Source organism: Tinamus guttatus, unplaced genomic scaffold (genome assembly GCF_059628265.1).
Source record: "Tinamus guttatus ecotype Peru unplaced genomic scaffold, ASM5962826v1 Tinamus_guttatus_pri_ptg000330l, whole genome shotgun sequence".
In the NCBI taxonomy this organism is placed as follows: domain Eukaryota; kingdom Metazoa; phylum Chordata; class Aves; order Tinamiformes; family Tinamidae; genus Tinamus; species Tinamus guttatus.
The window spans coordinates 414,324-433,282 of record NW_028288864.1 but is presented as its reverse complement, the minus strand read 5'-3'; the positions used below and the strand labels follow the sequence as shown (position 1 = coordinate 433,282).

At 39.1% G+C, this 18,959-nt stretch overlaps 2 protein-coding genes across 2 annotated transcripts; one reads left to right on the top strand and one right to left on the bottom strand.

The window, feature by feature from the left end:
* Positions 1–1,052: 1,052 nt before the first annotated feature.
* UQCRC2 (ubiquinol-cytochrome c reductase core protein 2) lies at positions 1,053–10,089 on the bottom strand. Its single transcript, XM_088529416.1, has 14 exons — positions 9,964–10,089; positions 8,820–8,912; positions 8,569–8,718; positions 8,410–8,474; positions 7,395–7,451; positions 6,904–7,028; positions 6,420–6,517; positions 5,991–6,048; positions 5,726–5,821; positions 4,493–4,692; positions 4,141–4,221; positions 3,505–3,581; positions 1,831–1,984; positions 1,053–1,295 (listed from the first exon to the last, which is right to left on the bottom strand). The coding sequence occupies exons 1-14, from the start codon at positions 9,997–9,999 to the stop codon at positions 1,212–1,214; spliced, it is 1,374 nt and encodes a 457-aa protein (XP_088385542.1). The 5' UTR covers positions 10,000–10,089; the 3' UTR covers positions 1,053–1,211.
* A 277-nt stretch (positions 10,090–10,366) lies between these two features.
* CRYM (crystallin mu) lies at positions 10,367–18,231 on the top strand. Its single transcript, XM_088529417.1, has 8 exons — positions 10,367–10,551; positions 10,753–10,903; positions 11,655–11,717; positions 14,354–14,455; positions 14,972–15,155; positions 16,428–16,549; positions 17,314–17,398; positions 18,061–18,231. Exons 1-8 carry the CDS (start codon positions 10,379–10,381, stop codon positions 18,123–18,125), a joined length of 945 nt encoding a protein of 314 aa, XP_088385543.1. The 5' UTR covers positions 10,367–10,378; the 3' UTR covers positions 18,126–18,231.
* Positions 18,232–18,959: the final 728 nt, after the last annotated feature.

Genomic DNA, 18,959 nt, shown 5'->3' with positions numbered 1-18,959 from the left:
TTAACTTGAGTATTGGCTAAAAACTTGGATTTGATTATTAGGAATGTTAAGTAAATGGCTAGTGCAATTACAGCATGTCAGAGTAATGACTTGTTATATATTTCTAGCACATCAGGGGAAGACACTGAGGACAAAGATGACACTGAGACCAGCAGTGATGACAACGATGATGCAGACTTCGAAACATTTCAGTGTAAATCTGTGCAATCCTCATGTTATGACTTCACCCATAAGTTATCATCGCTATCCAGAACTTGTCACGCATCTAATACAAGCCACACACTTACAGTAGGCAAAGACACTGGATGTGACATTGTACTTCATAATGACAGTGATACTTCAGATAATTCTGAATTCAATACTGTTGACATTAGATCTATTTCAAAGTGGATTATGGAAGAGAACGAGACAAGTTCCTCCTCCTCCTGCTCTTCTGTATCAGATGCATTCTGGATGGAAGAATTTGGCTTTCCTTAGGAATTGCTCAAAACCTGACTTTTTCAAAACCTAGATTTCTGAAGTTGTGTTATACCTGCTCACTTTTAATATTTGATTTTGAAGTCTACTACAGTGGAAGATGATGGTGAAGCATGCCTAACAGTTCTAGAAATCTAAGCATCCTAGGAAATTTAAAACAGCCACACAAAGCTGTCTCTTCTAGAAGTACCCTCCCTACTATCAAAGAAATCTGATCATGCTACTTGTGGAGAAGACATTCAAATGCATCACCTCTGCTAGTCTGAGAAGAGTAAGGCAGGCCACCTCTAAAAAGCTAAAATACATTTATCTGTTTTCAAAGGTAAGTATCTTCATTTACTTGATGTAAAGATGGCACAGGTAGAAATTTTATCTTGTTTTTCTTCAATACACAAGAATCCATGGAGAGTTAAGTAATTACAAGTTTTATTTGCATCAAAAGGATTATTTTTGATATTCTTTCCTTTTATATTAGCTAAATCGATACCTTTTTCTCAGTTTTATCTTCAATGTATGGACTCAGTGTTACCAGCTTCTACATACCATTTTCAGTAGAGAAGACTCAATACAAAGTATATGAACTCAGCACTTTATTTGATTTGTGCAAGCCCACAGTTACTGCAGATTAATTTTCGGAAGTAACTGAATTCATAAATAACAAGTTAATAGCGATTTATTTAGAACACAGGTGACGTAGGTCAGGTCCCTTTTGAATCTGCCTCTTATCTTTGCTTTTACAGCTCATCAAGAAAAGGAGTATTTCCCAAATCCCCGCTAGCTGCCATTGATTTCTTCCCATTGACAAACTTCTTTGCAGCCTGAAAATAAACCAGAAAGATTGGATATAACAAAATATTCACCACAGAGTCTTCTCTGTTCAAGAGCCAAGTCTTGCTGCTCATTACCTCTGCCTCAAGCTACTAAAACAAAACAAAAACAAAAAAAGCCCTCAACATTTTAAAAAGCAAGGCTGTTATGTCAACTTACCAATGCAAGTCTAATTCTTTTAGCATGCAGACCAAACATCCCAGACTCGGGAATCCTGTCTTAGAACTGGAACTATTACCAAGCTTCCACTAATATTTTAGTAAGGTTTTTGGTAAACTGTGTTGATACAGAAGAGAATTTCAGGTACTTTCAGCTACACAGCTCTGCAAAGTATTGGATTCAAGAGGCTTCTTGTAAATAAACAGGCCTCAAAAGACAGCCTGCTAGCATTTACAGAAAAGGTGCTGCTTTTTTAAAGATCTATGCATGTTTAAAACCACACACAAGTAAGAATTCGTTTAGTATTAAAAGAAAATACTGACAAGGTGATTAAGGAATACCTGTGGATGCTGACAGATAACTTACATTCACAACATCAGCAGTGGCTACAGAGTCGATCTTTTGAGCAACATCAGATGGTGACGTGTGCGTGCCAGAAACCAGTGACTCGGAGCCAATTTCATTCAGTAACCCCTCTGCGGTCTCCACGGACATCAAATAGGCAGCTTTCAGCTGAGTTCTGCCATCAAAAAGCATTAAGAATGATTGAGCCTATGTCCTGTTGTTACCCTTTTTGTTGAAACACCAACTGCTTTGGAATGATCAGCCATCTTACACGGTCAGAAGACCTCTAGCTCAAAACCTTTTTGAATTTGAAGTAACCAATGCAAGTATTTCAGGAATTAGGTAAAATAAGCAATTCTGAATATGTTCAAGAATTAGTTTAAAAATTGATTCCATTTTCTCATCAAGATTAGATTAATGCAGAAAAAAATACTGTAAGGTACAAAGAAGTAATGAACAAATGGATGGGTTCCTTTTACAGCAATTCAATGCTTTTTAGAAGATGGCAGGTTTATGCTGTATTTTTGTTCCATTTCAAGAAGTCACACTACTAAACATGAAAATTTTATTTCTAAAAGCTAGTGCTTCTATTTTTAAATAGTTGAAATGGCAGAAAATGCTTTAACCAAAATCATATTCTACTGAACCCTGTTTCAGTAGTTTGGCATTTTTGACTGAATTGCAAGACTACAAAACTGTGCAAGTATCATTGACTTTGTTGTTGTTTTGTTAATTACAAAACAATACTGAAAATATATGAAAAAACAGAAGCCATACCAGAACGGAAGAGAAGAAAAAAAATGCACAATACTGTGCAACCTCCTAATACTATGGACATCCCTTTTTAGAAAACTAGTAACACCAAATATAAAGGTAACTATTAATCAGTAAGACACAACTAAACATATCTAGGTTATCATGTTCTGTGTAATCACGCTTTATTTGACATCTTATAAATGAGTTATATGCGCGGCACTTAATTCCTTAATTCTTCTGCTTGCGTGAGCCTGTCGAATATTGCTGCATTGTGCAACTACAGCTTTAGATGTTCAGTGCTCTTTAGCTGCTTGAAGAGGAAGTACTGTCTCGCTTATATGCTTAACGCTGTAAATCAGGAACTCTCAAACTTTGTTCATATTACTGCATCTTTAATGGCACAGTAATCTTCCCCATCTTGAAATACTCATGGGACATGTATTTAGAGCACTGGATATAGTACCACTAATTCAGTGCTTTACACTTGCAGACCCTCGTTATTACTGTTCTTTGAAGATGTGGAAGAGCAAGGTTGTTTAAATGACTGTTTTGGGAATTGCTGCAGTGTGACCACAATGGGAATTACCTAAATAATGCAATTTAGGATTCTAATTTAAATACATGTCAGAATTACTGTGCATGATTAAAAGAGCATCTACTGATGCTTACTGATTTCTTACATGGAAACAGGTAAACATTCACACTCCTTTAAAAAGCTTCCATTAGGAATTACTGTTAGCAGACAGTCAATGTAGCTTTACGAGAGTATTGATTGACTTTATAAATTAGTTTTAAACCAGGATATTTAGCACTTCTTAACAGAAATACCAGTAGGACTGCTGGGTGGTTTGCTGTACAAAATAGCTTAAGTGCTTGACAAGTAGCTACATGTTGAGTAACTTCTAACACATTAGACAGCTCTTCTCTTTACCCACTTACTTTGCTCTTGTGATATCAGCATCTGTGATGGTGCCCTGAGCAATTGCCTTGATCTGGTTCAAAGCGGCTTTAATGACCTGAGAAAAATTAAAGCATTTTAAATTTCTTCCAGCATTTAAAAACTCCAACATTTTTCTACTCTTTCCATTATCTGACTAGAACAACCATTTTATAAAGCAGTTGGCAGCATTAGGATTGCTACACTGACCCAGCACTAAAGATCTTCTGAACAAAACTAAAAACACTGTAGAAAACACCAAAGTCAATAAAAAGCAATGTCGGTTTTGATTTTAAAACATTGATTTGTACAGTCTCACTCTAAATGAGAGTATTCAGTTTTGCCAGCATCAAAAGACACTACCTGCCTCATAATCTTCTTAGACTTACACAGGTAAAGCCTTAACGTGAGCAAATCAAGATATTTCACTAGCTCGAGTTCACACTGGGCAATTGCACTTCCCCATCAAGAGGTCTCATTTCAAGCTAATGGAGTTAAGTCGTAAGTGAATATACAACATTATTAAGCAAGATACCACATGAATTGACTTTTTAGATTACACACCAATCAAAACACTTGAGAGTAATGTTATTAATATTAATAGAAATTCAATACTTAAATTCTAATCAGAAACTAACCTCTGCAGCATTTGGGGCTTGAGATATGGTGTAAACTCCAAAAAGCCCAGAATCAGAGTAATTCACGTTAAATGCAGAAGCCTGAAAAACAAATATTACTATCAGCTATATTTCAAGTATTGTAACAACTCAGTATCAAGCACACAAAAATAATTACTATTAGAAACTGAAGTGCTGGAATTCAGGAAGCTAGATTCCATCTCTGCAACGGAAAACAAATCAGGGTTGGAAGGCCTTTTGTGAAATATTTTTAATTTGTGCAAGAAAGAAGTAATGAAGATTCTAGCTAACCTTTCAAAGCATAGCAAGCATTTTACTTATTACATGAACTGCAGTCATCCTTTTAACTTACATCAAATGGCTGGGTAGTTTCTTTAGCAATAGCCTGGCTGAGTTTGCTGGTAATGTTGCTTCCCCTCTTGATAAGGGGCCCAGCACCCAAAACATGCTGCAGAACACTGAACGCATTCGCCTCTGCGCTTCCAACCGCAGCTCCTTCTGCCACAACAGCAGCATGGACGAGGTTGTCACCATTTTGTTCTCTGACTTCTCCTAAAAATATAATAGCAGAATAAAGAGTAAAACTGTTCAGTGAAAAACTAATGTGTGTTTATAGGTATGAAAAGTAAACATTTCTAGCAAGGAATGATTTCATGAGGCAAAAGACAGGTGGGGTCAACTTACTGCATGTCTACTCAGGAAGACAGCAAGAAGTTGTCAGTAAGCTGCAGGTCATATGCTACTTTCCCAACTATTAACTCTCTTTTATACTAACAGTCCTAAGAGGGCACAAGTATTTCTTTACTAATCTTTTTTTTTTTTTTTTTTTTACTCTTGGAAAAGAGCATTAAGAATTCTTTACATTCCAAAAAAATTCTTACAAGCAAAAAAACAAGTATGTTGTTACACCTTATCTAATCCAAAAATTAAACATAGTATGTTTTATTAGCACTCAGTGAGGTTCCAGATAACAAATATTCAGCCAAGTTGTATCATTTTTGATCATAATAATCCAGTCAAATAATGTTGAAAATTTCACATATCTTGCCATTTAAAAAGTAGTCCGATATCCCAACTAAAAGATAGTTATTAAAGTTTACACAAGATATTGCTTTGAAAAAGTATCGCTTTGTCTTCCGTGGAAGACTTAACACGGTCAACAGCTTTTCCTCAAAAGAAAGCCTTCCTCCACTTCTAGACAGTCGTTAGTTTATTCCCTATCTATCTCCTCCAATTCCTAAGGCAATATTTCAAAAAAATGCCTGGAGAAGCTGTATGCTAGCTTGTTTATCACTTTTGTGAATAAATGATCTTGCAGCTAAAGCTCTGCAGGAGCTTTTGCAGGTTCAGTTTTCAGTTTTATTCCAGAACTTTTCATGATGGGGGAAGAAGAAAGGGTATTTGCTTTCTCTCATTCTTATTTAGGCAGAAGATGCACATACCCACTTCACACACATCACACTGCAAAGTTTTCAGTTCCATCTTTGAACAATACTATAGTTATAATAATAATCAAAAATCAGATATATCTTATTATTTCAGATATATTCTCAAATAATTCAGAACAAGTAAGAAATATGCTTACCTCCTCTATAGATAGCCTTTGCACCAGAAGAACCAGATCCACTTCTGATATTCAGAAACTGCTCTGCAACTTGCTTTAGTTCAGAATGCTTCACACCTGCAATACAACAATTTATTCCAATGAATGTAATGATTTTGGAAAGCTAAAGCACATATATAAAAATAAGTTTTAAAAAGTACCTTAACATTTTACTTTTATAGTTAACTCAAATTTCTACAGTAATTTTCCCTTACAAATTGCAACATGCATTAAAGAACATACATACCTATTCCTACAAGCGCCATTCTCGCACTTGTAAAATTGTTCTGTACAAAATGGTGAAGCTGCAACAGTAAATCCACATTTTAGGGTATTTTAAATAAAGAACAAAAATGGCAAGTGTATTTCTGTCATTGCTGCATCCACTGTTCAGACCTTGTAAACCCTGATGCATCAAATCCCAATGCCTCCAAAAAGCATAGAATAACACAGAATATAGAATAGCATTTTAAATATTCTTCAATGACAGCTATAAATACCCTCTATATATGAACACTTGCATTTCACTGACAAGTCTTAGCCTAAAGAAACAAATTATTTTACCACCAGAGTAGTAACATAGTAAATACTATTTCTTAAATTCATTTCCTTGACACATATCCTCGGTAAAGAAACTTGAAGAACAGATTTGTTAACAGAAATTAAAGAATCCTACCTGCTCAGGGGTAATTTGTCCAATTGCGTAATCTGGACAATACAATGGGTTTGCCAGAGCATTCTTATAAGCTGCCATGTGCAAGTTTTCCAGAACTCCTAAGAGGAACAAGGGTCACTGATGAAGATTAACATAACTACTTTTAATGAAGATTATGAATGAAACCCCACTGAAACAGAGCTGTGGTCCATTTTACAGGATTCAACTGCAAGATCTGCAAAAGCAGGTCTGCAATAATCCAATGCATATGGCATTCTTTTCCTATAGTTATGTTTCTAGTTATGTTTCTGAACACATGATTATTACTAAACATTAAATTCCTAAGAAATTATCCTGTATTTGATAAAGTTTTGAACAATACAAATTTATAAAGAGGTATTACTTCAGTATTAATAATTACAAAAAGTTCTCTATTTTTCTGAAGTCTTGCATTTTGTAGGAAGTTCTCATGAAGACATCACAGGGGATCACAAAATACACTTACCAACTTGTGGGTTCTGAAATGCAATTACTTTGTCAACTTTTAATTGTGGCTGAAGATCAGTTACTTCCCATGGCCTGAACTCTGGAGCTGTAGTGACATTAAGGAGGAACTCCATTACTGTATCCCTAGATGAGAAAAAAGTTAAAAAGGAATTAATATATATATATATATATATATATATATATATATATATATATAAATGAAAAGTAATTCCAACTAATCCATAACCAAACCCACTAACAACAAAATCCATTACTGGAGTCAGAGTAGGTATTAGCACTAATGTATGCGAGTTCAACTTCAGCTCTGTGGCTGAACAGGCTCAGGAAATGAATACAGAAGCTGAACATTAATATGGTAATTTACTGATTTTATTACAGACATTAAAATTAGTGTTTCAACCTTTAAAATGATAAGTCTCTGTATTTTTTTTACAGTCCAGCTTGATAGAAAACATGCAGTAATTAATCGCAACATGTCTGGATACTTACACATAGTCACGCAAGCATTCAACTGAGTAAGTCATTTTCTCTCTTGTTGAGTACACACTGAAGGAGAAAAAAATATAAAACCCATTTCAGTGGGGAACACAAGAAGGTGATTTTACAAATATTCCCCAGTGTTTGAAAACTTCAGCAAGATACTGACTAGAACATGTAGTCAACCTTAAATATGTTCAAGATGACTGTTTAACGGAGCACTGTATTAGCATGTTTAACATGAACAGTGCTAATAGCAAAAATAGTTAAGCATAAAACTCCTACCTTAAAAATTTAGATAATAATTTTATGTCTTATTATCATTAGAATTTAAGATATCTGGATAATTCAAGCTTTAAAAAAATAAATAACAATAAATAGCAAAACTTGAATAAAAAACGTGTCTAAGAACCAAACAAGGCAACTATCCTTCACTTCCATCGAATTGTTTAATAAAAGAAAAAAAAAAAAAAAAAAAACCAGCTTTAAGTTACTTAAAACATTACATTTGCCAAATTCTATATAAAACATTACTGGACAATATTAAAATACCTTACAACAAAGTAAGCATAGCAAGATCCCTTTCTGTTTCTGAGGTTTGTTTTTTCAGGCTTTAATCAGTCAAATCAGGGAAGCCAGATACTGCCTACATTGCTCCCAACACTGCCGTAAGAGGAGTGTTATATCTCAAAGATGAAAATATTGAGAAAAAAAAATCTACAGACTTCAGGAAGTTTAATTTTGAAGACTGAAAAGGCTGGAAGAACATCAAATTTTCTGTACAACTCATATTTCTTCCAGGTACCCAGCATTTATACTTCCTTAACTAGGGGATATTTAAAAAATAGAAATCATAAATGAATTTTTGAACTAATACAGCATATGTACAAAAAACATTCTTTTTTTAATGTGCACACCATCACTGTGCCAACCTTATCCACCTATATATTGTAATGCTTACTGTTTATTCTTTTGTCATATAGCTTGCTTGCATCTTACCAAAAAGATTATTTGTGTAGTTACAAACCTCAGGCTACCCCCAACAGCTTCAATGCCACGAGTAATCTTGAAAGAAGATGCTCCTTTGGTAGTCTATTAAAGGAAGAAAAAAATTACATAAAATCTTAACTACTTTAAGCACAGATTTGCCTCTAGTTGCTCAGTGCTTAAGTGCTTAAACTCTTACCAAATTGGATGCAAGACGAAGCAAGTGGGCAGTTCCCAAGTTACCAGTAGTTTCATATCGGCTGCCTGCTTTAATGAACACACCAATTCTTGAAACTGGAGAAAAATTTTCCAGAGATGCAATAACTAAGCCATTTGGCAATTTTGTAATCTGTATTAACAATAAAAAGGTGGGTTACTGATCCACTGTAAGTACTGTTACTGTTCTGCTATTTTTTTGTAAGGGAAAAAACCCTAAATATTCATACTGACCTCAAAATCCTGTCCCTCTGGAGATAATTTTACTCGATCTACTTTCGCTGAGGCTGCAACTTTAGGAGCTACTTTAAGTGAGTAAAATCTCTTCTGCAAGAGAAGGCATAACAAAGAAAACAGATCTTTTGAATTAGTTCATAACATATTCTAACTACATACTAAAAACAACAGATCTTGTTGTAGAAATACAATGAACAACTTCGAGACTCAGTACAAAAATAATAACTTGCTTGTAATTCCTCTGATTGTTTCCAAATCCCCACTGGAACTCAGTGACTTGCATGAGGCCTCTGGATGTCCAGGAACTACCACTGTAAGGCTTTGTTTTTCCTTTTCTGTTGCATACTGTGAATCTCTACAGATGCGATACAGCCTCTAGAATCCCTTTATTGAGCAATTAAGTAAACAATAACTATACTAATCCACATATACAGAACACGGCTTTAGAGATAACTTGTTATTTATTTGGTGCTGACAGTTTGACTCCCAAAAAGTTACTGATCACAACAGTAACCAACCTACACTGACCACTGCCTAGAGAGCAAGCTGCACACACAGCTACTGAAAGCACAAAGCAATAATCAGAAACAGGCCTTCAAATTGAGGGGGCACCAACACTGGCGTCTCTCCTTCAGGAGGCTCTTAGGGTTTCCCCTGAAATCACACACTGCTGATTTCAGACCTGAAATGCCTTTGCCCACCACCCTTCCTGGAAGATTTTTATATTTGTAAAAATCAATTATTTATTCCTCTTGATTTCACGTAAGAAATTCTCTTAAGATTTCAAACTCAGCAACAGAAACACTGACAAACTCAGCAATAAGGGAACCATGAACTTATTTTTTCTTGTTTTGCCACGGATTCTAAACCCCGGAAAAACTCCTCTCTCTCCCCCCAGATGAGGTCAACACCAATTTCTAACCCCAAGCTTCTTCCTCAAGGACAGCAGCGCGTGTCCGAAGGTGACCGCGGAGGAGGCCGCCCCCGGGCGCCCCCAGCCTCACGGGATTCAGCGGGGCTCTCAGGCGCGGCCCAAGGGCACGGCCGCGGCCAGGGCAGAGCCGCACGGCGCCTTTCCCGGCCGAGCCGCCTCACCTCCGCTGGGCAGAGCGCGACCCCCGCTCCCCCCCGCGACGCGTACCGAGAGGCCACTCGCGACAGCCGGAAAGCGCCTCATCCTCCCCGCTGCCTCCGCCGCGTCCTCGCGAGGAGGACAAGATGGCTGCCCCGGAGGAAGACCCGGCCTTCCCGGCGCTCCCCGCGCCGCGCTGACGGTCTAGCGACCCGCTGTCAAAACTCGACTGCTCGCGCTCAGGATTGGGCCTTGAGCGTAAGGCGCCTGCGCAGTGGCGTCCGCGGCGGCGCGCATGCGCACAGAGGAGGCGGCTCCGGGGGCGGTGATGACCGCGGGGGAGGCGGCTCCGGGGGCGGCTCCGGAGGTGGCTCCGGGGGGTGGCACCGGGGGTGGCACCGGGGGTGGCACCGCCCCGCCCGGTACATAGGCGCGGGCCGCGGCGGGTGAGCCCCCTACAGCTCGGTTGTTTACGTTATTGGTGATGGGCTCCGCACCGCCCGCTTTCGTGGACCGCGAGGCGGTGGAGCGGCACCTGCCCCGGGGCAGCCTGCTGCTGCCCGCGCTCGAGGCGGCGCTCGCCAACTTCTCGTCGGGCGCGGCGGGCGGCGTCGTGCAGCCCGTGCGCACCGTGGTGCCCGTGCGGCCGCACGGCGGGTGAGCGGCGCCGCTCGGGACAGGGCGCGCCGGGCGGGACGGGACGGGGCAGCCTCGGCGGAGATTCCCCCCGGCTGCGCGAACGGCGCAGAAACGCGTAGAAAGAAACCAAAAAGAGCCGAAAGCATCGGCGGGACTGGGGGTGGTGGGAGGTCCCCCGGAACGCGCCCGGAGCGCTCGGTTTACCTGTGTTCTCGCCAGGTTCCTGGGCGTCATGCCCGCCTACAGCGCCGCGGACGACGCGCTCACCACCAAGCTCGTGACCTTCTACGAGCACCAGCAGGACCCGTCCGTGCCCTCGCACCAGGCGACCGTGCTGCTCTTCGACCCGCGGAGCGGCGCGCTGAAAGCCGTGAGTGCGGGGCCGCCGCCGCCTCTGCCCGGGCGCTGCGGCCGCTGCGCGGGGCCCGCTTGGCCGCGCTATCGTTTAGCCTAAAGCCCCGCAGTCTTTCCTGCGTGGTCAGGTGCCCTCTGATGTTTTCTACAACTTGTGGCTCTGTTGGCTCAGAGGGTGGATGGAAGAGAAGAAAAAATCAGAAGAAGTTTGTGCTGTGTTGGAAAGGGTGGGGAAGCCTTGGCAGACAGGGAGCCGGTCCTGCAGCTTTAAGTCTGCTTTAAGTCGATTGGCGCTATAGGACATAGTATTTAGGATCATAGTACTTAAGGTGTGTCTCTGTTGCTGATGCCTTTCATTGGTTTCTTAATTTATTTTAGAATTTGTGACTATTAACTATTTTCCATTGTATTTTTATAGCCATGACTGTTAAAGGCCTGAAATGGGGAAGGAAAAATACATTGGGTTTTTATTCCTGTACTGTATGAGTGGTAAAAAGTCTCTTAAGCCACGTAATTCACGCTCTGCATGTCCGTTTATATAGAGTGAGGCATTCCCATTCCACATAAAGGAATTCTGTTCTGTTCCTTCTCATCTCTGCAGTTCCTTGTCCTATCTGCTGTGATAACTGCTGTAGTGGCAGTTACTGATATCCATAATTCTGTATGTGCCTCCTAGTAACAATAAATTCACATGATTCATAAATCAGAAAAATCATTAGAGTTTAGACATGTCTTCAGTGTTCATTATGTATTTTTCTTTTTTTAAGATTCTAGATGGCAGTGTCATTACAGCAAAACGAACAGCTGCGGTTTCTGCAATAGCTACCAAGGTACGTCTTCTATGTGCTAAGGTAGGATAGAATTGGTAGGGGGTGTGTGTGTGTATGCATATATGTAAAAACACACATATATAAAATAGCTAGAGAGAACAATATAAACAACTTTCAGTCCATGTGAATCTTTTTCAACTCTAGCTTTAAATTACAATTATGATAATATATGTACCTTCGGGTAAAACTTAAGACAAAAATGCAGTTTAAATCATGCTTTTAATTTATTTATTGTATATATTTTTGTAATGCATGAAGATACTTGAGTTATATCTCTGTTTCATTTCCCAAAGTCTTCTGGGAATTCACTGAAGTGTTTTCCTGTGATTTCTGTGTTTTTTCTTAGCATGTTTATAGCATTGGGCACTATAGGTGCAGCGATAAAATCAGTTTTGTTTAGATGTATGTTTTTTCTCCTCTAGTTAAGGTAGGTGGGATTAATTGGCAAAAGATTAAAAAGGCCTCTTCCAGGTGCCAATACAGGCAGTCTTAAGATGGGCTGATGACTTTCTCAGAGGTGCCCGTCTGTCTATCTCTGCTCTTGCTGAAGGATTTCCCAGTGAGTAACCCTGACTACAACCCTAAACTGAAGTGCCTGAGGGACAAGTGCAGCAAATCTTGCTGTTGGTTGCTTTGTATTATTTCAGTCTTTGTGGAAATTGTTGCTTTCAGATTCTTCTTTAAAACAATTTTTGGCTGAGCTTCTAATAGCAACTTGTTTTCTTCCGACTATCTATTACATAGCAAAGTCTTAGTCTTCACCTCAAAGAATGGTGGGGGAAAAACAAAAGTATTTTTCAGTCCTAGTCCATTTATTTTCTTCATCGGCTTTGCTTCAGACTGAAGGTTGACCTCTCTACTTCATTATTAGCAGCCTTCAGGCCATATAACTCTTTCCAAGGCAATAGAGCTGAGTTGACGTAAAATTGGAGTGAAGAACCTGTTCCAAGAGCTTCCCCTGGTACCAGGGACAAACTAAATCACAATGGATTCCACAGACATTAGGTTATAGGACTTGATTCAACCCAACCATTCTATACTTGGCCTATTTTGACATTCAAAGGAGTTTGGCTGGTGAAGGGACTTCAAGATCAGGTCCTTAATTGTTGTCTGCTGTTTTGGGAAACTTTCAGAAGTGTTTGAGTTTAGCTCCTAGTTTCATTTTGTTCCCTTTATGCCACTTGCTTTTCAAAAATCCAATGCTTTTATGCAGGAAACCTTTGAAATCAGTGCATCAATGTCTCTGAAAGGAATGTTAAAAAGAGTTCTTGCTACTGAAAAATATGATCAATTAGTTTTTTTTCTTATTTTCTTACAGCAGAATAAGAGTTGAGAGCCTGCACTGCTCAAAAGCTTTTTATGCAGAAGCGAGTGACCACAACAAGTGCATAAACAAGACCCAAGGATAGCTTGGGGCTGGACTCCAGCAGCGCTCTCTCCCCCTTGCCAAGTACTGATGAATTGCAGGCAAAAATTAAACCAGAAAATGGAAAGCAACTGCAGGACTGAATCTTAAAATTTGCTTCAGAACCACCCATATTTTTAACAGTACCTGGTACAAATATAGCCTGATTTAAAAAAAAAAAAAAAAAAAATCTGTTGCATCTAGAGATGTGATATGTTGGGATGCAGGCTTAGTATATGTGTATATAAGCTCAGCTCCTAGCTGACAGCCAAGGAGTGATCTGCCTCTCAGCGGCTCCAGTCCAGCCACAGTGTCCCCCTCAGTCCCTGCAGGTAGTGTTGATCTGTGGGAAACGTCCTCACGAAAAGACAGTGCAAGACAATAGAGGAACATGAGTCCGTTGTACTTGGATGGACATTGGTTATACAGTGCACAATTCGCCAGAAAAACAGTCTTTCTCAGCCCTGATGTTTAGGAACAATTTTAATTCCCCTCCCTGCCTGTCTTTTCCATATCAAAAGCAGATTAAAATTAATTTTTGGATATTTTGACAAATGGAATTGGAAATAAGCTGCAGTGCCAATCGAGGCATTTTCCTCATAGGAAGTCAGTGATTGTGGTAAAAGACATTAAGCGATCCAGTCTATTTTCTGTGCAGTATTAAGATGTTCAAGAAGCTCCAAATAAAATCCCTTTTCTACAGCATTATCAGCTTTAACAGAGCATTAATGACTGCATAAGGATTGTCTCTTAAAGTGTCAAATTCTGCATATTTGTGAGTTGCAAAAGAAGGTTTATCTTGGATCTGCCAGGCAGAGCTATCGCTTCTGGTACTTATGGCTTTCAGTGCCGAGTCCTGTTTTCAGCCAGTGCAGAGCATCAACACTGAGATTCTGCGCTTGGTTAGTCCACAGGTGAATGCAGGGCACTAATACTGAGCGAGCAGAGGCCCTAGAATTTGAATTTGGAGTATGCTGGTGCATGTTAAAGTCTGAATTTCAAGAGTTGGACAATTAAACACCCAAATTGAGCTTGGTGCTGCTTTGGTGGCATTGATACTGATTTTTGCACAAAATAGTTGTATTATTGAGTGTTGTTTTATATTAACATGAGTTGATACTAGCTTTTGCCTTTTAAAGGACTAAGGACACATTTCTTTTGTAGTGTTTTGATATGTAAGGCTATGGATATGTTTTATTTACATGCTTGCTATATTTTTATACCTTTTTAGATGTTAATGCCAGCTTCTGCAGAAGTGCTGTGCATTTTGGGAGCTGGTGTTCAAGCACATAGCCATTATGAGATCTTCACAGAGCTGTTCACATTCAAGGAGGTAAGGGACACATCTTAACAGAATGCCTTTTTCTCCATTATATTCCAAGAACACTTAATATAGATAAAACATACTGATGTCAAAGTTTTGGTTAAAGGATTAAACATATTTTGATTATGTTTCTAGAGAACTCAATATTCTGAACATCTGTAGGTTTTTTTCCTCTGCAACTTTATTTTTTGAAAGCTGGAAGCAGTCAAGTATCAGATGTCTTCCTCTTTGTGTGAGGAAAGTCTGCTATGCATGTCCATATTTGGATGAGCTTTATTTGACTTTCTCTTAAATACATCTTAAATAATTAAATTTTATAAATACAGCTTCATGAGAAGCTGTTATCCTGGCATTGCAGAGAAGCATTTGACTATAGCTGCCCATGCAGTAACTTTAGTCATTTGGTAACATTAAAAGAAAAATAACCTTTTAGGGTAGATGTAATCATCTGCTGAAAACGGAAAGTCTGTTCTGTGTCAGTGAGGAGAATTTTTTAGGTTGTGATGTTTGCCCTTTCTCTTGAAGGTCAGAATATGGAATCGCACCAGGGAGAATGCAGTGAAGTTTGCCCATTCGGTTAATGGGCCAGTGCAGGTCTGCTCCTCTGCCCAGGAGGCAGTTACTGGGGCTGATGTCATCATCACAGTCACCATGGCAACAACACCAATTTTATTTGGGAAGTGGGTAAAACCAGGTGCCCACATCAATGGTATGCTATATTCTCATCATGTAAAGGACCCATTTTTACTGTTTAGCATTAAAAAAAACTGAACAGTACTGTTTCTCAAAATAAGTACTTATTTCATTTTGATTACTTCCCTCTACTAAGGACATATTTTTCTAGCTGCATCCTCTTAGTACGTGGAGCCACAAGTCCTACATATTCCAGCACTGTATGTTTTCTAAAGCGTGAGATACTCACCATTGTGTGTCCACTTGAGGCTCACTTTGCCCTCCCCTTAAATAACATTCTCAAAGTGTCTCTAGCTCATGCTATTCTTTCTTTTGTAACTCTCATCTTTTCTTGACCCATTTAAGATCCTTTATTTGTTCCTTTGGGACAGAATCCTATTGATTTTTTTTGTTGTTGTTCAGTTTCTGTGCCTTCTTAATTCAAGCAAGAACCTCACAATTTGACCTTTAATTATTGTGAGGTTTTGGGGCTCCTCTCTCCTTTTTTCTGCCTGATAATGATGTTGTTGCACTATTGTACAGAGTCCCTGGACCTGCTGCCATGTGTTTATTTTAATAATTTTGGGCCTGGTTCAGATGACCTTGTACACTTTCCAAATGGCTTGGTAACAAAACAAAAGTGGCTTGTCAAAGGCAACAATTTAAAGGAAGTTTCCACATTCCAGCAGCATCCTACCAATTTTTCAGACTCAATTTAGTCCTTTGTCATTTAATGTTGTTGTCTGTGTTATGTCAGGACATGGAAGCCAGAAATACAACCAAAATTAATTAAGGTTTACAGTCACTGAGGCAACACGTACACAAAGACCCCTCTCCTTTCTCCCTCACTGAGGCATTCCTGCTGTTCAAAGAGGCATTTTGGCAGTGTGGAATACTTCTTTTCCAAGTCAAATTTCTTCTTTTAAAAAAGACTTATGTACAGAATAGTTTCTTTATCAGCCCAGAAGAAGTTATGATGGTTTTGCTGTTGTGTAAAAGTTTGGCTTAGTGAAAACCTGTAATGAGTTCCACTTCTAAAGCATGTCATAAATAGCGCAAGTGGAATGTAAAGTGTTCAACACCTTACAGAAGCAGGCGAAGTTGGGAGCAATCCATTTTTTCCCTCTTGTTCAGACCCATCATGGTTTACTTTTTCCTTATTGCCTCCTGTCTCCTATGCCAATGTCAGGTTGTTTGAAGGTTAAAAGTTCCCAGTAGTCTCCTTTGTTACTTCATGTGTCTTTTGGGCAAAGCATGGTTTGAATTTGTTTCAGCATTGCTCCCAGATGCATTAATTTTATTGTCTTAGCTGTTGGAGCAAGCAGACCAGACTGGAGAGAACTGGATGATGAACTGATGAAGAACTGTGTTCTCTTTGTGGATTCCAGAGAAGCTGCTGTGACTGAATCAGGAGATGTTATATTATCAGGGGTAAGAGTAGGGGTGGTGTTTTTTTTATGGCTTTTTTATGCTGATGGGATTGTTTGTAATGAGCTATTTTTGATGGTGTACTGCACTGAAACCACTTAGAGCATCATTTGTAAATGTTAAGTCTTCTCAAACATATTTTAGCCTTTCCAAAAGGCTGAAATATGAGTGATTTTGTTTTTACCATGGGCCTTCTGTCATGCTAGATTCTTGGCAATTCTTTCAGCCATTGCATAATGCCATGTCACACTAGCATGTCTTCAGCTTTGGCCTCTATTTACAGTAATAAGTATTATTTTGAAAGATCTGTGAATCTGGAATGTTTTCTAATTGTTTGCATTTTTCCCAAATCTGTTAACCTGTCACTTTTACTCATAAGATTTGAATGTGATTGTGTACCAGGCCTCTAGAAAATGGAGGATAGTGGTCAAGCAGACAGTGATCTGCAAAAACCTGGCGCAGGAAATATCTTTTTTTTTTTTTTTGATTGTGCAGAATAAGTAGTAATCTGGGGGGTTTAACAAGAGGTCCATATTTTGTAAAGTGTGTGTAACTGCTGGATAACTAACAGGCTATCAATTTTTTAAAAAGCTTTTCTTTTTGAGAATTATTGTGATCCAGTTTCTGTATTTATCTGAATGTTCACCTCTTTCACCATGGGATCCATTAAATGATTAAAGAACTGGAAAAGTTATTTGTTTGAACTTTTTTCCTTAGTTACTTTTTTCTCTATGTATGGATTAATATTTTGTTTTACTTGTTCACAGGCAGAGATTTTTGCTGAACTGGGAGAGGTACTGAAGGGTACAAAACCGGCACTGCCTGAGAAAACAACAGTGTTTAAATCACTGGGTAAGAACAACCCTCCTGCATGCAAGTCTGATGGAAAACAATGCCTTGTTATTTATTAGGTCCCCCATGCGTGGGAAAGCTGCTGATCATCTTCAAAACTGCTGCGGCAACGCACTCTTCAGAAGGAGCTAGAATGTGATTTGCATTTTCCCTTTTTATTTCTCAATCTAGTGGGACTGATCTAATGAAAAGTGATAGGAAAGCCAAGAAACAATAGGAAAAGTGTTTTTCATTTGAGCATTATTCAACACATAACTGCAGTGGTGTATTTTATAAACATAACATCAATATGAAAGCCCTGCTGTAATGAAGTCTGTCTGCCCTAAAGACAATGGGATGGCATGAAGTGGTGCTGGACCCCATGTTGTCGGAGGTAGGAGGAAAGAAGGAGCAATGATGGTTTTCCATGCTCTGAGCTCAATGACGTGTCCTAAAAGGCCAAGTCAGAGTGTGAATACTGAAAGCTAGGTTCATACACTAATGTTGACTTAATAGAGGACATATGACAAGTACATCATGGCTCTAAAATTAGAACATAACACTGTAGGTGTTGGAGGTGAAAGATATCTGTCTAGTTAGATAATTCCCTGGATTGTTTTCTTTTGAATCTGTATTTCATACACCCAAGGAACAGTTTGAAGGTGACTTTATTTCTATTTCAGGGATGGCAATTGAAGATACAGTAGCAGCAAAATTTGTTTATGATTCATGGTCAGCTGGTAACTAGAGAGGAGTCAGCAGTGCCAACAAGACCACAGAATACCAAGAAAATGGTTTGCACTTAGTTTCCTCTGATTAATGATAAAACTGGCAATCCTATCTGAATGTCGTCCCTCTGGAACTCTAGAACTTTCAACAATGAAGTGTAGAAATTTCAAAAATGAAATGTAAAACTCCAGCTGTAGAGCTTTTCTACTATTCTCCAATGATAAGTATTACTAACAAGTATTGTATGTGTTTCGATACCATTCTGAAATCAACACCTCCCTAACTATAACTGAAACAGAAAACTGTGTAGGTTTTATGTTTGTAGAGAAGTTATTCATGTTGGAGTAAAATGCATTGCTTTGGAGACTAGAGTTTGAGCTCAATATGATGTTACCTGAGAGAGTACTTTTAAAGAAAACCATGGTGCCGTTGTTACATGGACAGTGATTTAGTCTGCAAGTTCTCTCGGGAAAACAGCCCACCCTGGGCTCCTGGAGACCCCTCAGACTTAGATCTGGGAGTCATTGGCTTTACTTCCACCCCCACATTCCCATTGCTCTGCCCTCAGACCCTATAATCCTTAATTTGAGAGCATGCTCCTGAGTGGGACTTTGTATGGAGACATCCTTATTTGTACAAATCAGATTTGTCTTGTCTACCCATTTTCATAAAGCGCTTGAGTCAGAAAGGTTTAATAAAAAAAAATCAGCACTAATACTGTATTTGCATGTGTGTGTCATCTGGGGGAGAAAACTCTATTCAATACTTCAATATATCTGTGGATGGAGTGTTGCCATTTTCTTGTTTTAGGTAGCCACCCAAAGTGTGAATACTAAGTGTGTTTTGTTTTATC